We start from the raw sequence: 12,500 nt of genomic DNA, 5'->3' as shown, positions 1-12,500 counted from the left end.
ATAAACCTCATAAGGTCTTCAAGTCCTGCAGCCACGTAGTGTGTGTGTGTAGCTGCCTCCAAGAGCTTCATCAGAAACATCTGGAGCCGCCGCTGTTGCCAAAGCTCCACGCAGGCACTCACACACACATTTAAAACACACACACACATTTCTCATTTCAAATCAAGAGCTGCTGATCCCATTGCATCCATTTCAACACAGAAATCGTAGATGTTCTGCAGCTTATTTTTGCAAATATAAGCACATATCTCTTCCTCCTAGTTGCAGAGAATATCCCGTCTCTCCTGTAGTGGCATCAACATATTATTCTGCCTCCTCTAAATGAGTGCATGTGCTTTACAGACTGTTGCTTATAATTAAAGGTCACCTATTATGCTATTTTTAGGCAATAGCATAGGTCTCAGATATATCAAAATATAAATAAGTGTTTGCTCCAAACACCAAACAGATCATTCTAGCCATGCCTCATACCCCTCTATTTCACTTCCTGTTTCTAAAGTGCTGATTTGGGTATAAAGCTTTAAAGAGGAGGGGTCTGAGCTCATGCGGGACCCGGCAGCTACTGTCTAAACTAAATGCTGCCGTGATGAAACGCCATATCATGGATTATCAAGGATTCTCTCTGAAACAGTCTGGAGCTCAAAGGCTTTCTCTCTTGCCGGTTATACCACAAGGTGAGTTCCTTTGTACTTCCTGCTTCTTCACACACATGCTCTCCAGTACAGGTTAGCTCTGAGTGTTAGCCATGCTAATGTAAACACCGACCATATTACGTCCAAAACAGTCGGGCATTGTTTCTGATAGCAACGTTTCTGATTGGGCCGTGGGTCCACATTTCAGATATTACGTCATATCGGACGCAAATCTGGATCAGCTCCGTTGTTCCCCGTTTTTAGAGATTTGGGTACGGAGGAAAAGAGAGAGGGTTTTATTTCCTGACGCTGCGTGAGTTCCCCGACACACCGGGGACACATGGTGATGGAGAGAAGACATCACAAAGTGCATTTTGCATGATAGGTCCCCTTTAAATAATCCTATTGTATTCACAAATAGGAAACTGTAATGTAGAAAATCAATCCTTGAAATTGAAAACAAACATTGAAACTAATTTGCTTTGCACATCTCTATCGGCTGCAACCAACCCTTCAACAGCAGGTGATGTTCAAACAATGGGATGCTGCAATTATCTGTTTGGTGTTTGGAGCCAAACACTTCAAAGACATGTTCTGTATATATATGAGACCTTTAATGACCTCTCAATGTCCTGTGTGTAGATCACATCGGGCGAGTACATCCAGATGTCTGGGCGAGCCGGCAGGAGAGGAATGGACGACCGAGGAATCGTTATCTTCATGGTGGACGAAAAGATGAGTCCATCGATCGGCAAACAGCTTCTCAAGGTAACCTCAATACTGCTGCCTTTTGTTCCTAACGGTACGTCCACACAGCAACGCTTCTCTGCCCATTGACTTTGAATGGGGTGACGTCACTTTGCCTCGCTTTTCGCCGAACTGCATTGTGGGGGAGCGAAGCGAAGATTTCCAGGATTTTCAGGATTCAAAAGTTGAGCAATGTTCAACTTTTGAAGCTGAGCTGGAGGCGTCAGCCAATCAAATCCCGTTTATGCAAATCTGACAGTAGAAGCGCTAGCCAATCAAACCGCGTGTAAGCAGGGAGAACCAGACCGCAGTTCATTTCCTCATATTCCAAACGAGAAATTACGGAAGCAAATCACCCGGTTCTTTAGGACCAGAACTATTAACGGGATACAAACCGGAGGAACCAGGCATGGAGGGAGGTGCCAGAGACAGTGGGGGAAACTGGTAGGTTTTCGCCTGTTTGGGGAGTTTATATTACATTACATTTAGCTGACGCTTTTATCCAAAGCGACTTACAATAAGTGCATTCGACCAGGAAGACACAACCTTGAAGAAAACAGAATCATATAAGTACATCAGGTTTCATAGAGCCAAACATTTCAAGTGCTACTCAACTGGCTTTAGGTAAGCCAGTCCTTTATTAGTATAAAGTGCTTTGTTAATAGTTCTATCGCTCGAAGTGGAGTCGAAAGAGATAAGTTTTCAGTCTGGAAGGTGTGTAAGCTATCTGCTGTCCTGATGTCAATGGGGAGCTCATTCCACCATCTTGGAGCCAGGATAGCAAACCCACATGTTTTTGCCGATGGGAACTTGGGTAAATAAACCAGCGACTGTATTCTCCATGACACAGGCAGTCTGTGGTTTGTACTTGTTTAACTTGTGTCTAGTTTCTGAACAGATATGAGGAGCTGTGAGCTCTGAGTGCTAAGAGCTAACGGCTGTGTTGGTTTTGTGGTTCTCATTGAAGATGACGTCACGGCTCCGCCTACACTGCGTTACTATAGTTACCGCCCCAGCTACTAAACTGTAATGGAGACGCAGCATAAAGTGAGCCTGGCCTACCAAGGCCTAACTACACCGTACTAAACGGTGCGAGGCCCTGCAGTGGAAATGCGCCATAAGTTCCTCCAACTTAAAACGGTAGCCCCGCCCCCATCACCTGAGCAAGGCGAACCTCTTGCTGCAATAGAAAAATGCATTAATAAAAGTTGCAAATGGATCAAAATGAACTTAACCGCGGCTCCTACAAGGCTAAGCATCTTTGTGAAAGTGAATGGATTTTTTTTTGTTACAAACAATAATACAGTACAATATATCTTTCAGTCACATTTTCAGTTTTTCCAGTTGTATCGATACAATCCTGAATAGGTTTCAAGTATTAGACAACCAGTTCAGCCCTGAAGTCCTTTCCCCCCAAACTAAACCTCCAGAAACGCAGATATTATGAAACCCAGATTTCTCCCAGGTTAGTAAAACCTTAATTATAGAATATGTACTTTTCGGAACTTGGGATTCGAATATACATTTGCTTTCCAATTCCCATCCCGACCGTCTACACACTCTTCTGTTAGCCGCCAATAAAACATATTTCCCTTCGGTCTGTGTGAACGGTTGAATGGAAATCGTCTGAAGTTTTTGGATCAACGAGGCGTTCAGAGGAGCCAGTCTTCTGTCTCTGATTTGACACGTTTATCGCTGCTATAAATATGTTTCTGCACAGCTTTTGTTGGCTCCATCGCGTAACCCCCAACTCACAGGGAGAAATCTGGGTTTCATAATATCTGCGTTTCTGGAGGTTTAGTTTGAGGAAAGGACTTCAGGGCTGAACTGGAGGAAGTACTGACATATTTGCAGGTTTCTGTGCATGTAAATGGTCTGCAAATATGAACCTGAAAATGAGCCCAATATGTCCTCGTTAAATCAAAGTAGTTATACCACAGTGTAGAAATACTCTATATTCTATACTCTACTATAAGCAACCAAAAATATACTTAAAAGACCAAAAGTACTAGTTCTCCACATCGGCCAATTTCACAATATATATCAATATATGTCAAATGTATGTATTAGAATAAAAAATATATAATATTTGTCTCTTTTGTTGTAGTAACAAAATTGTAATTGAGTAAATATTGTCAGTTGCTTCCCACTGATTTCGTTTTTTTATTTAGTCGTCACAACTTCTTGCTAACGTTGATTGATGTTCTTATTATTTTGTATTGTACTTAATTATGTGTTTAATGTGAAGCACTTTGAATAGAGAGGCGAAGTCCCTCCCTCTCCTCCATGGGACCTTATTTCTGAAAAAGTTTGTATTGAAGTCAATGAGAGAGAAAACGTATCTTTCGATGCCATTTGAATTGTGCCACGAATTACACACATGATGTTTGTCAATCTTAACAAATCATTTCCGTGTCAAAAAAGTCACAGTTTGTCGTAAAACTGTTGAAATATAAGACTATGACAAATACGCAACTAGAAAGACTACAGATCCCAGAGTCCCGGTCCCGCATGCTGGCTCTCAGGAACCGACTAACTCCCCTTGTGTGTGTGCACAGCTCTCAACGTGCCCAGACTTGGAGTGAAATGTTTCAACGTGACGGCCGTCTTGGGTGTGTGGAGCGAGACGGGAGATGTAGTTCATTGAGCGGTTTCACACAAACAAAGTGTTACTTCACAGTTTGACGACTCATTTAGATTTTTTTTACTTTCAAAATTATCTTTTAAATTGACAAACATCATATGTGTAATTCGTGGCTCAATTCAAACGGGATCGAGAGATAGCTTTTCTCTCCATTGACTTCAATACATACTTTTTCAGAAATAAGGTCCCATGGAGGAAGGGGAGGGACTTCGCCTCTCTATTGCCTCTGTGTCTTAAAATGTGCTATACAGATAGACTAACCTTGAACCTCACTATATGCATGCTCTAAGTAATATGTTATTGTTTCCTTTGTGTGGTTGCAGGGCTCCGCAGACCCGCTAAACTCTGCCTTCCACCTGACTTACAACATGGTGCTGAATCTGCTGCGAGTCGAGGAAATAAACCCTGAATACATGCTGGAGAAATCTTTCTACCAGTTCCAGCATTACAGAGCGCTGCCTGGCGTCGTGGAGAGTGAGTACTTTATTTAATATGAATACATTTCATTTATGTTAGAAAAATCTCACTCGTCACCGGCTTGAGCTTCAATCTCAGGAAACATGTATTTATGACTTTCTCTCAAAATCTAAAAATTCTGACTTTTTTTCTCAAAATCTAAAAATTCTGACTTTTTTTCTCAAAATCTAAAAATTCTGACTTTTTACTAAAAATCTTAAAATAGTGATTTTTTTCTCAAAATACTGATTTTTTGCTTAAAATCAACAAAAAAAATATGACTTTTTTTCTAAAAATCTCAAAATTCTGACTTTATTCTCAAAATCATATTTTTTTTTCAAAATCCTGACTTTTTACTAAAAATCTCAAAATACTTAGTTTTCCCTCAAAATCCAGATTTCTTTCCCTTAAAATCCTGACTTTTTACTCAAAATGTTGTCTTTTTCTGAATACTAATAATAATAACTTAAAATGTTAATTATCCCTGGTCCCCGGCTTGAGCTTCAACCTCAGGATCCATGTATCTGTGATCCTCTCCAGAATGGAAGGAGTCATCACATACAGAGCATCAACTAGTTCCTGAGCAGTGTCCTTCACATGCTGATATCAAGAGAGGGAGTTACAGTCACAAGATGGAGGAATATAAAGCAATATTCAAGTGCATTTTTATCATGAGACCTTTTTTAAAGAACCGTGTTTCACTAGTAGATGATAGAATAAAATATCATGTCTCTTAGTTGCCTAGCTCCAGCTTTAACTATATCTTTCTGTTTTGTTCCTGTGCAGAGATCGAGAAGTACGAGGCGCAGTACAACAGCATCGAGATCCCCAACGAGGAGGGCGTGGTGACGTACTTTAAGATCCGACAGCAGCTCGCCAAGCTGGGGAAAGAGATCCAGGAGTTCACGCACAAACCCAAATACTGCTTACCCTTCCTGCAGCCCGGCAGACTGGTCAAGGTGACGCTACACACACACACACACACACACACACACACACACACACACACACACACACACACACACACACACACACACACACACACACACACACACACACACACACACACACACACACACACACACAAATTCACACCAGTGGTGAACCGTCAGGGCCTTCAGGTATTCAAAGAATACCCTGAAACACTCAGATAAAACAAACAAATGAATAAATGAGAATCGTATCCGTGTTGTTGATCTGTAATAATAATGTTACGTTGATTTGTTTGTCCTTCTCGGACCATGCTCTACGCATTTCAGTGGTTTTGTGTTAGAAAAGAAAGCAACCAATCAGATCTTGTTCTGGGTCTCTGGGTAGAATATCCTTCACCAGGTATTCTACATCCTTGATCGAAAGCCCTGGCCGTTGCACTGAATGAGAGCGTACGTTTGGACTGACAGTTTGATTTGATATTGACTTGTAGCCAATGGGCGTATTCTTTCAGAGTTCCCCTCGGTTCCAGGGTGTTCTAGAACAGGGGTTTTCAAAGTGGGGGCCCCGACCCCCCGGGGGGCCGCCAGGGGGCGCCAGGGGGGTCACGCAAAGTTTGAGGGAAAGGGGATTTTTTTATTTTTTTTAAGTTACATTTTTGTATTTCTTTAGATGTTTTAATAACTGCATATCTATCAATCTGTGTCCTTTGATGCCAATCTTTTAATATTTTTTATTTATTAATATTTCTTTGTTTTTAAATCACACGACCGCCATTCAAGCCAATCAGAATCGAGCTGCCGCTACTGAGTATCTGCTCAGCTTTTGGAGCAAGTGAGAGCTAGTGAAGATTTCGCTCTGCAGCTGGATGAGAGCACAGATGTAGCAAATATTGATGTTGGGTGGGCGATGGTGGCGAAGTCGATAGAGAGTTGGCTCGGCAACTGGAAGGTCACCAGTTCAAGTCCCGGCAAGACCAAGTGCTACCGAGGTCTCCCTGAGCAAGGCACCGTTCCCCACACTGCTCCCCGGGCAGCACACTGCTCCTAACACAGGATGGGTCAAATGCAGAGAAACAATTTCCCCACGAGGGATTAATAAAAAGTCCATCTCCATCCATCGTTTATATATATGAATATAAATGTTTATTGTTAATATTACTGTTGAATATTATATATAATATTATTAAGGCATAAGTAGCTTTCAAAAATGCTAAAAATATATGTTGTTCATATTACTGTTCAAAATGATATAATATTATAAAGACAGAAATCACTTTAAAAATATGTTTACTGTTGATTTTACTGTTTAATATTGTGTTAAGAATGTTTATAACAGAAGACACAATCAATGTAATGAATGACAAACAAAAGAAGAATAATAAAAGAAGAATAACTGATTATTAATTATTAATACAAATATATATTAAGAAAATGTATTAAGCTGTGTGATTAATTTGTCATATTTTCCATCATTATATACTTATCATTTAAAATTGCAACAGGGGGGTCCCTGCCAGAGGATATGCTATATGGAGTCCTTGGCATGGCAAAGTTTGGGAACCCCTGCTCTAGAAGGCCCGCTAGTTAACTGGAGAGAGACTGAGGATTCAGCGTAAATGCTACGTAGCAATTCATTTGAAGTTTTATAGTTTTTTTAAGTCAAAACGGCGACAGGTGAAGATGATGTTTTGCGGAATTGTTGTTAGTTCCCTTTTCAAGACGATAATTCAGTGAAAAGATGGACATTATAAAAAAAGCCGTCCAACCCAAAGTGACTGCCTCCGTGACGTCCGTCTGACTACAACACCCGCATTTTCAAATCCGGGTGGAGGGGGGTGTCTACAGAAGGTCCAGTTGTGATACACACTGTTCACCACTGCTTCACACACTTCACACACTTCACACACACTTCACACACTTCACACACTTCAACCATATATCAACAGGACAATAGCTATATATTTTAGCAAGTAATTGAATGGCTCCTTGTTGTAAACCCTCAGGTGAAAAATGATGACGCTGACTTTGGCTGGGGAGTGGTGGTGAACTTTTGCAAGAAGTCGAACGTGAAGGTGAGTTTGTTTATGATTTGTGAGTCCATGTACATGTTGGTAATGAATGTGCATTATAAATATTTGTCTTTTATTTGCCTTTTTTTCCCAGAAACATTATTTTTATATAAAAATATTTTTTTTAAATTTTGGCCATTTTTCTTCCAACTTATGTTAATATACATATTTTGTAATCCTTTTGATAACATTGTATCTCCAATTGAACATTTTATTTTAACTCATGTTTTATATATATATATATAAGTATGTTTTACTTTTTTTGACATTAACATTTATTTTATTTATGAATAATAAATATTTTCGTTCCATTTTATTTTATTCGTGTTAATAAATTTTTATTTTAAGATTTCCTTTTTTCTTATAATTAAATAAATATTGTAAGTCTTTTTTTTGGGGGCATTTCTCCTAAATCTTCTAACGTTTCTATATGTTTTTACTCTTTATTTGACTTTTAATTTCTCATACCTATATTTATTTTTCATTTAAAAACATTTATTTGTAATCTTTTATTTACTTTTAAATACAGACCATCTGTCAGGAAACCCAATTACTCCCAGTATAAATAAAGTATTCATATCCTGATGATTCTGTCTCCCATGCAGTCCAGCACGGACTCTGAGCCTCTGTACGTGGTGGAGGTTCTGGTTCACTGCAGCAAGGACAGCGTGAAGGATGCTGCCACTGAGGCGGCTAAACCTGCAGCTCCAGGAGAGACCGGGGAGATGCAGGTGAGAGAAACACACACACACACACACACACACACACACACACACACACACACACACACACACACACACACACACACACACACACACACACACACACACACACACACAGCAGGGGTGTCCAAACCTTTTTCACCGGGGAGATGTAGGTGGGGGAATTTTCTTAGGCTTTTTAGTGAAGCTTTAAATATTCAATATACACATTAAAAAAATGAATTATACCCAAAGATCTAAATCGAGAATAACCGAAAAAAATAAATGTTTTTTTGTTGTTGTTTAGAAACCACATTGCTTCACTTTTAATTATTGGATGAACCCCAACACACACACACACATACTCACACACTCACACACACACACACACACACACACACACACACGCACACACACTCCCACACGTACGTACAGACACACTTTTACATCCCATATGTAGAGCTGTACCAAAAGTCTGTTATGTTATTGATAAAACATGGATTTTATGATTTACAAAATTCATAACTTGTTTCATTCTAACAAAATACCTTTGCTTCAATTCTAAATTTGACAGATTTGGGCTTTTAAAAACATTCACTGTGTTTAAAACTGCACACGAAGGGAGGAACACACTGACACTAGTTATATTAATTAAAGAAAGACTGGTCCGTCAAAGTCAATGTTTTTTGGTTGTAAGCCTGTCATAAGGTCTGAGGTTAACACAAGCACAAACATTTTTATAATTAATAATACATATTTAAAAAATAAAATAGAAATTGAACCAGGGAGACGTTGCCTTCAGGGTCCTCTACGAAAATACGACATCCCTGCACCACTTACAATGATGTTCTCTATTTCCAGGTGGTCCCAGTGATGCTGCATCTCCTGACCTCCATCAGCTCCGTCCGTCTCTACATCCCCAAAGATCTGAGGCCCTTTGACAACCGGCAGCTGATGCTCAAGTCCATACAGGTACATCATTATTATATATATATATAAACACAAGACGTTAAAGTTCAATGTCCAATAAAAGATACAATAAAATAAAACTATTTAGATAAACAAAATATTTTTTATTTGTATGTAATTTTATTTACTTTTTGTATTTTATATATTTTTAACATATAAAGCTTATTTTTAGGTTTTTAAGTAAAGCTTTTAATATACAACATATTTACAAGATCTAAATCAAAAATAACCGAAAAGAAAAACTGTTTTTTCATCGTTGTTTAGAAACCACATGGCTTCACTTTTTAAGATTGAATGAACCCCATCTCTCTCACACACACACACACACACACACACACAACACACACACACACACACAACACACACACACACACCATGTATACATCACTTCAGGGGACATTACATTGACTTACATGCATTTCCTGGAGACTTATCCTAACCTTAACCACCACAAAATTAATGATTCCCGTCATGGGGACTTCCCTCATGTGTAAACATATGTAGGTCCCCACAAGGATAGTAATGCTAGGACACACACACACACACACACACACACAAGTTCAGAGTCCAATGTCTGTGTAGATACAATTTGGAGGTTTGTCTAAGACAGTTTATAATAATGAAAGACGTGCTTCTTTTGTGTAGTACTCAAACCCTCCATTAGTTAAAGACCTTATACATCGTTTGACATTGAAGAAAATTTCATATTCTTTTTCAAATATGGCAAAATGGACACAATTTATGTTTTTGTGTAATTATCTACTGCTGATCTCATATTTTGTTTATTTATTCAATTATTTGTTTGTTTATTTTTTTTTTTATTAGCAACTTTTACATTTTGATTAATATAAAAAAATTAATTCAATTTTTTTATTTTAGTTTTTTCAATTTTTTTGAATGTATTTCAATTTGAACTATTATTAGTTTTTTATATTTTTGTCTCAGACACACACACAACAAATTAAATAACAAACTTGTCTGAAAACCATTACTCTATCTCTTTTGTTTTGCGTGCAGGAGGTGCAGAAGCGCTTCCCGGACGGCGTTCCTCTGCTGGATCCCGTGGACGACATGGGCATCAAAGACCCGGCGCTGAAGAAGGTGATCCAGAAGGTCGAGGCCTTCGAGCACCGCATGTACTCCCACCCTCTGCACAGCGACCCCAACCTGGAGGCCGTGTACTCGCTCTGTGAGAAGAAAGCTGTGGTGAGAAAACTGACCTCAAAGCGGCCCTTTTATACCCCGGAAACACCTCCATTGAACTCCTTTGTTTAGTTCCGCAACATAGTGACATCACTGTCATACTGTGCTCCTATTGGCTAGCGCTCCAACACATATTGATATCTCTAACGGCCCGTCCACACTACAGCTTCAAAAAAAGCTTGGCGCTGGGCGTGTCTGAAGCTCGACCAACAACCAATCACATGAATCTCCCGCCCCTGACACACAAGCAGCGCTTTGATTGGCTAGAGCTTGTACTGGCATATGATTTGATTGGCTGACGCTTCCACCGAAAGCTTCAGAAGCTTCAAAAGTTGAACATTGCTCAACTTTTGCAGCCTGAAACGCCAGGAAAGCTCCGCTCTGCTTCCCACAATGCAGTTCGGCGAAAAGTGACGTCACCCCATTCAAAGTGAATGGGGTGACGCGTTGGAAACCGTTTTTGAAGCTGTAGTGTGGACGGGCCGTAAGAGGCGGACAGATCACAACTACCAGTCAGAGCAGATCACTATTATTATTAATATAATTTATTCATAAAAAGCTTCAATGTTTACAAATATTTGTACACATGTGGAATTAATTTGAATTATCTTTCTATCATACAAATTCCACGAATAATTAAAAATAACATGTTATTCAGTATTTATGGGTCGAACATTGATTTGTGCAATTCTAGGTCCTAATTTTATATATTTCTTTTTTTGCATTTCAGTCGAAGGTGTTTTAAATGTACAGATTATACATGTATGTGTAATTTAGCTGAAGGTAATAAACAAGTGTTTTAATTTTAACAATTAACTCTGCCAGCCAATAGGAGACTAATTGCCTGATGAACAGTTTCCTGTGAATATCGGCTGTTTTTTTCTGTGGTACTTTAGCTGAGAGTTTTTGGAGTTTCTAGATGTGTTCACGCATAGTGTTGAGACACATCTACCTCCATAAAAGCCTAACTTAATGTCAAACCACACACACATTAAACACAGTGGGTTTTGTTATTGTTTAATTATTTGTTATCTACTTTTGCTTCCTTTTGTTAGATTACAATCTGTGACCTTCAGTTGTCTTTCCTGCCAGACGTGTCGGCCTCAGCTTTAAATATCTTTACAGACAAACACAGGAAGCGAGCGAGGGCATTGTTCATGCAGCGCCTCGCCCTCATTGGTCAGATCAGAGGAAAAACGTCTCATAGAGCGAGGGGATCTATTCTCTCACTGAGTCTCTACTACGCGGGGAAAGTCCAGAACAGAAGGAGATTAACCAAAACACGTTCATTAATAATTCAAACCAATCAAAAACAGCCATATCTTATTTTAAATGTTACTATTATTACTATTTTTTTTAATATTATTATTATTATATATTTTTAGGTATTTTTTTTACTGTATTTTCTAGGGATGTCCCGATCACCTTTTTTTGCTCCCGATCCGATTCCGATCATTTGATTTTGACAATCTGACGATACCGATTTTTCCCGATCTTTATGCAATGCATTAAGAGAGAAAAAGGTGGCAGATAACGGCTGGTCATCCAACGCGATGAACTCAGCTATCTTGGCTGTTATTTTTTTGGCCTTTTCACTGTTCTGGGGCCGTTTCTCTTTCCTTTTGAAAGTCTCTAAAGTGTCGGTTGTTTCAGTGCCGTTCCCCTAGTGGCCGCTGTGTACTCGTCGTGTTGGTGTTTGTTTCTCAGGTGGCGTGTTAGATTGGTCGTGTTGAACGTAGCTCTGTTCTTTCTACCACGCGGAACCTCCGCCTTGCAAACATTGCATCTGGCTGTTACACTGCCTTCGCTTTCAATTTTATAATACTTCCAAACTCCTGACATTTCTCTGTCCCGACTCCCGAGTCACCAGCTGAACGTAGCCTCTCGTTAGCTGCTACTATTATGGCGCGTTTCCACTGCAGGCCTCGCTCGGCCTCGCTCGGTTTGGTTAGGCCTTATTAGGCCCGGCTCACTTTATGCTGCGTTTCCATTACAGTTTAGGAACCGGGGCAGTTACTATAGTAACGCAGTGTAGGCGGAGCCGTGACGTCATCTTCAATGAGAGCCCCAGAAAAACAACACAGCCGTTAGCTGTTAGCACTCAGAGCTCACAGCTCCTCATATCTGTTCAGAACTAGACAAAAGTT

At 39.6% G+C, this 12,500-nt stretch overlaps 1 protein-coding gene across 1 annotated transcript in view; it reads left to right on the top strand.

The window, feature by feature from the left end:
* Window positions 1-10,356, top strand: part of mtrex (Mtr4 exosome RNA helicase) — a gene marked incomplete at both ends in the record, with an annotated part of 32,028 nt that extends 21,672 nt beyond the window's left edge. The window contains 7 exon segments of the mRNA XM_034231811.1: window positions 1,275-1,400; window positions 4,347-4,497; window positions 5,266-5,438; window positions 7,415-7,483; window positions 8,086-8,211; window positions 9,043-9,153; window positions 10,168-10,356. Coding sequence (XP_034087702.1) covers window positions 1,275-1,400; window positions 4,347-4,497; window positions 5,266-5,438; window positions 7,415-7,483; window positions 8,086-8,211; window positions 9,043-9,153; window positions 10,168-10,356 — 945 coding nt within the window.
* Between the last annotated feature and the right edge of the window lie 2,144 nt (window positions 10,357-12,500).

Source organism: Gymnodraco acuticeps, unplaced genomic scaffold (assembly GCF_902827175.1).
Source record: "Gymnodraco acuticeps unplaced genomic scaffold, fGymAcu1.1, whole genome shotgun sequence".
Taxonomy (NCBI): Eukaryota; Metazoa; Chordata; class Actinopteri; order Perciformes; family Bathydraconidae; genus Gymnodraco; species Gymnodraco acuticeps.
This window is presented reverse-complemented; position numbering and strand designations above follow the sequence as displayed.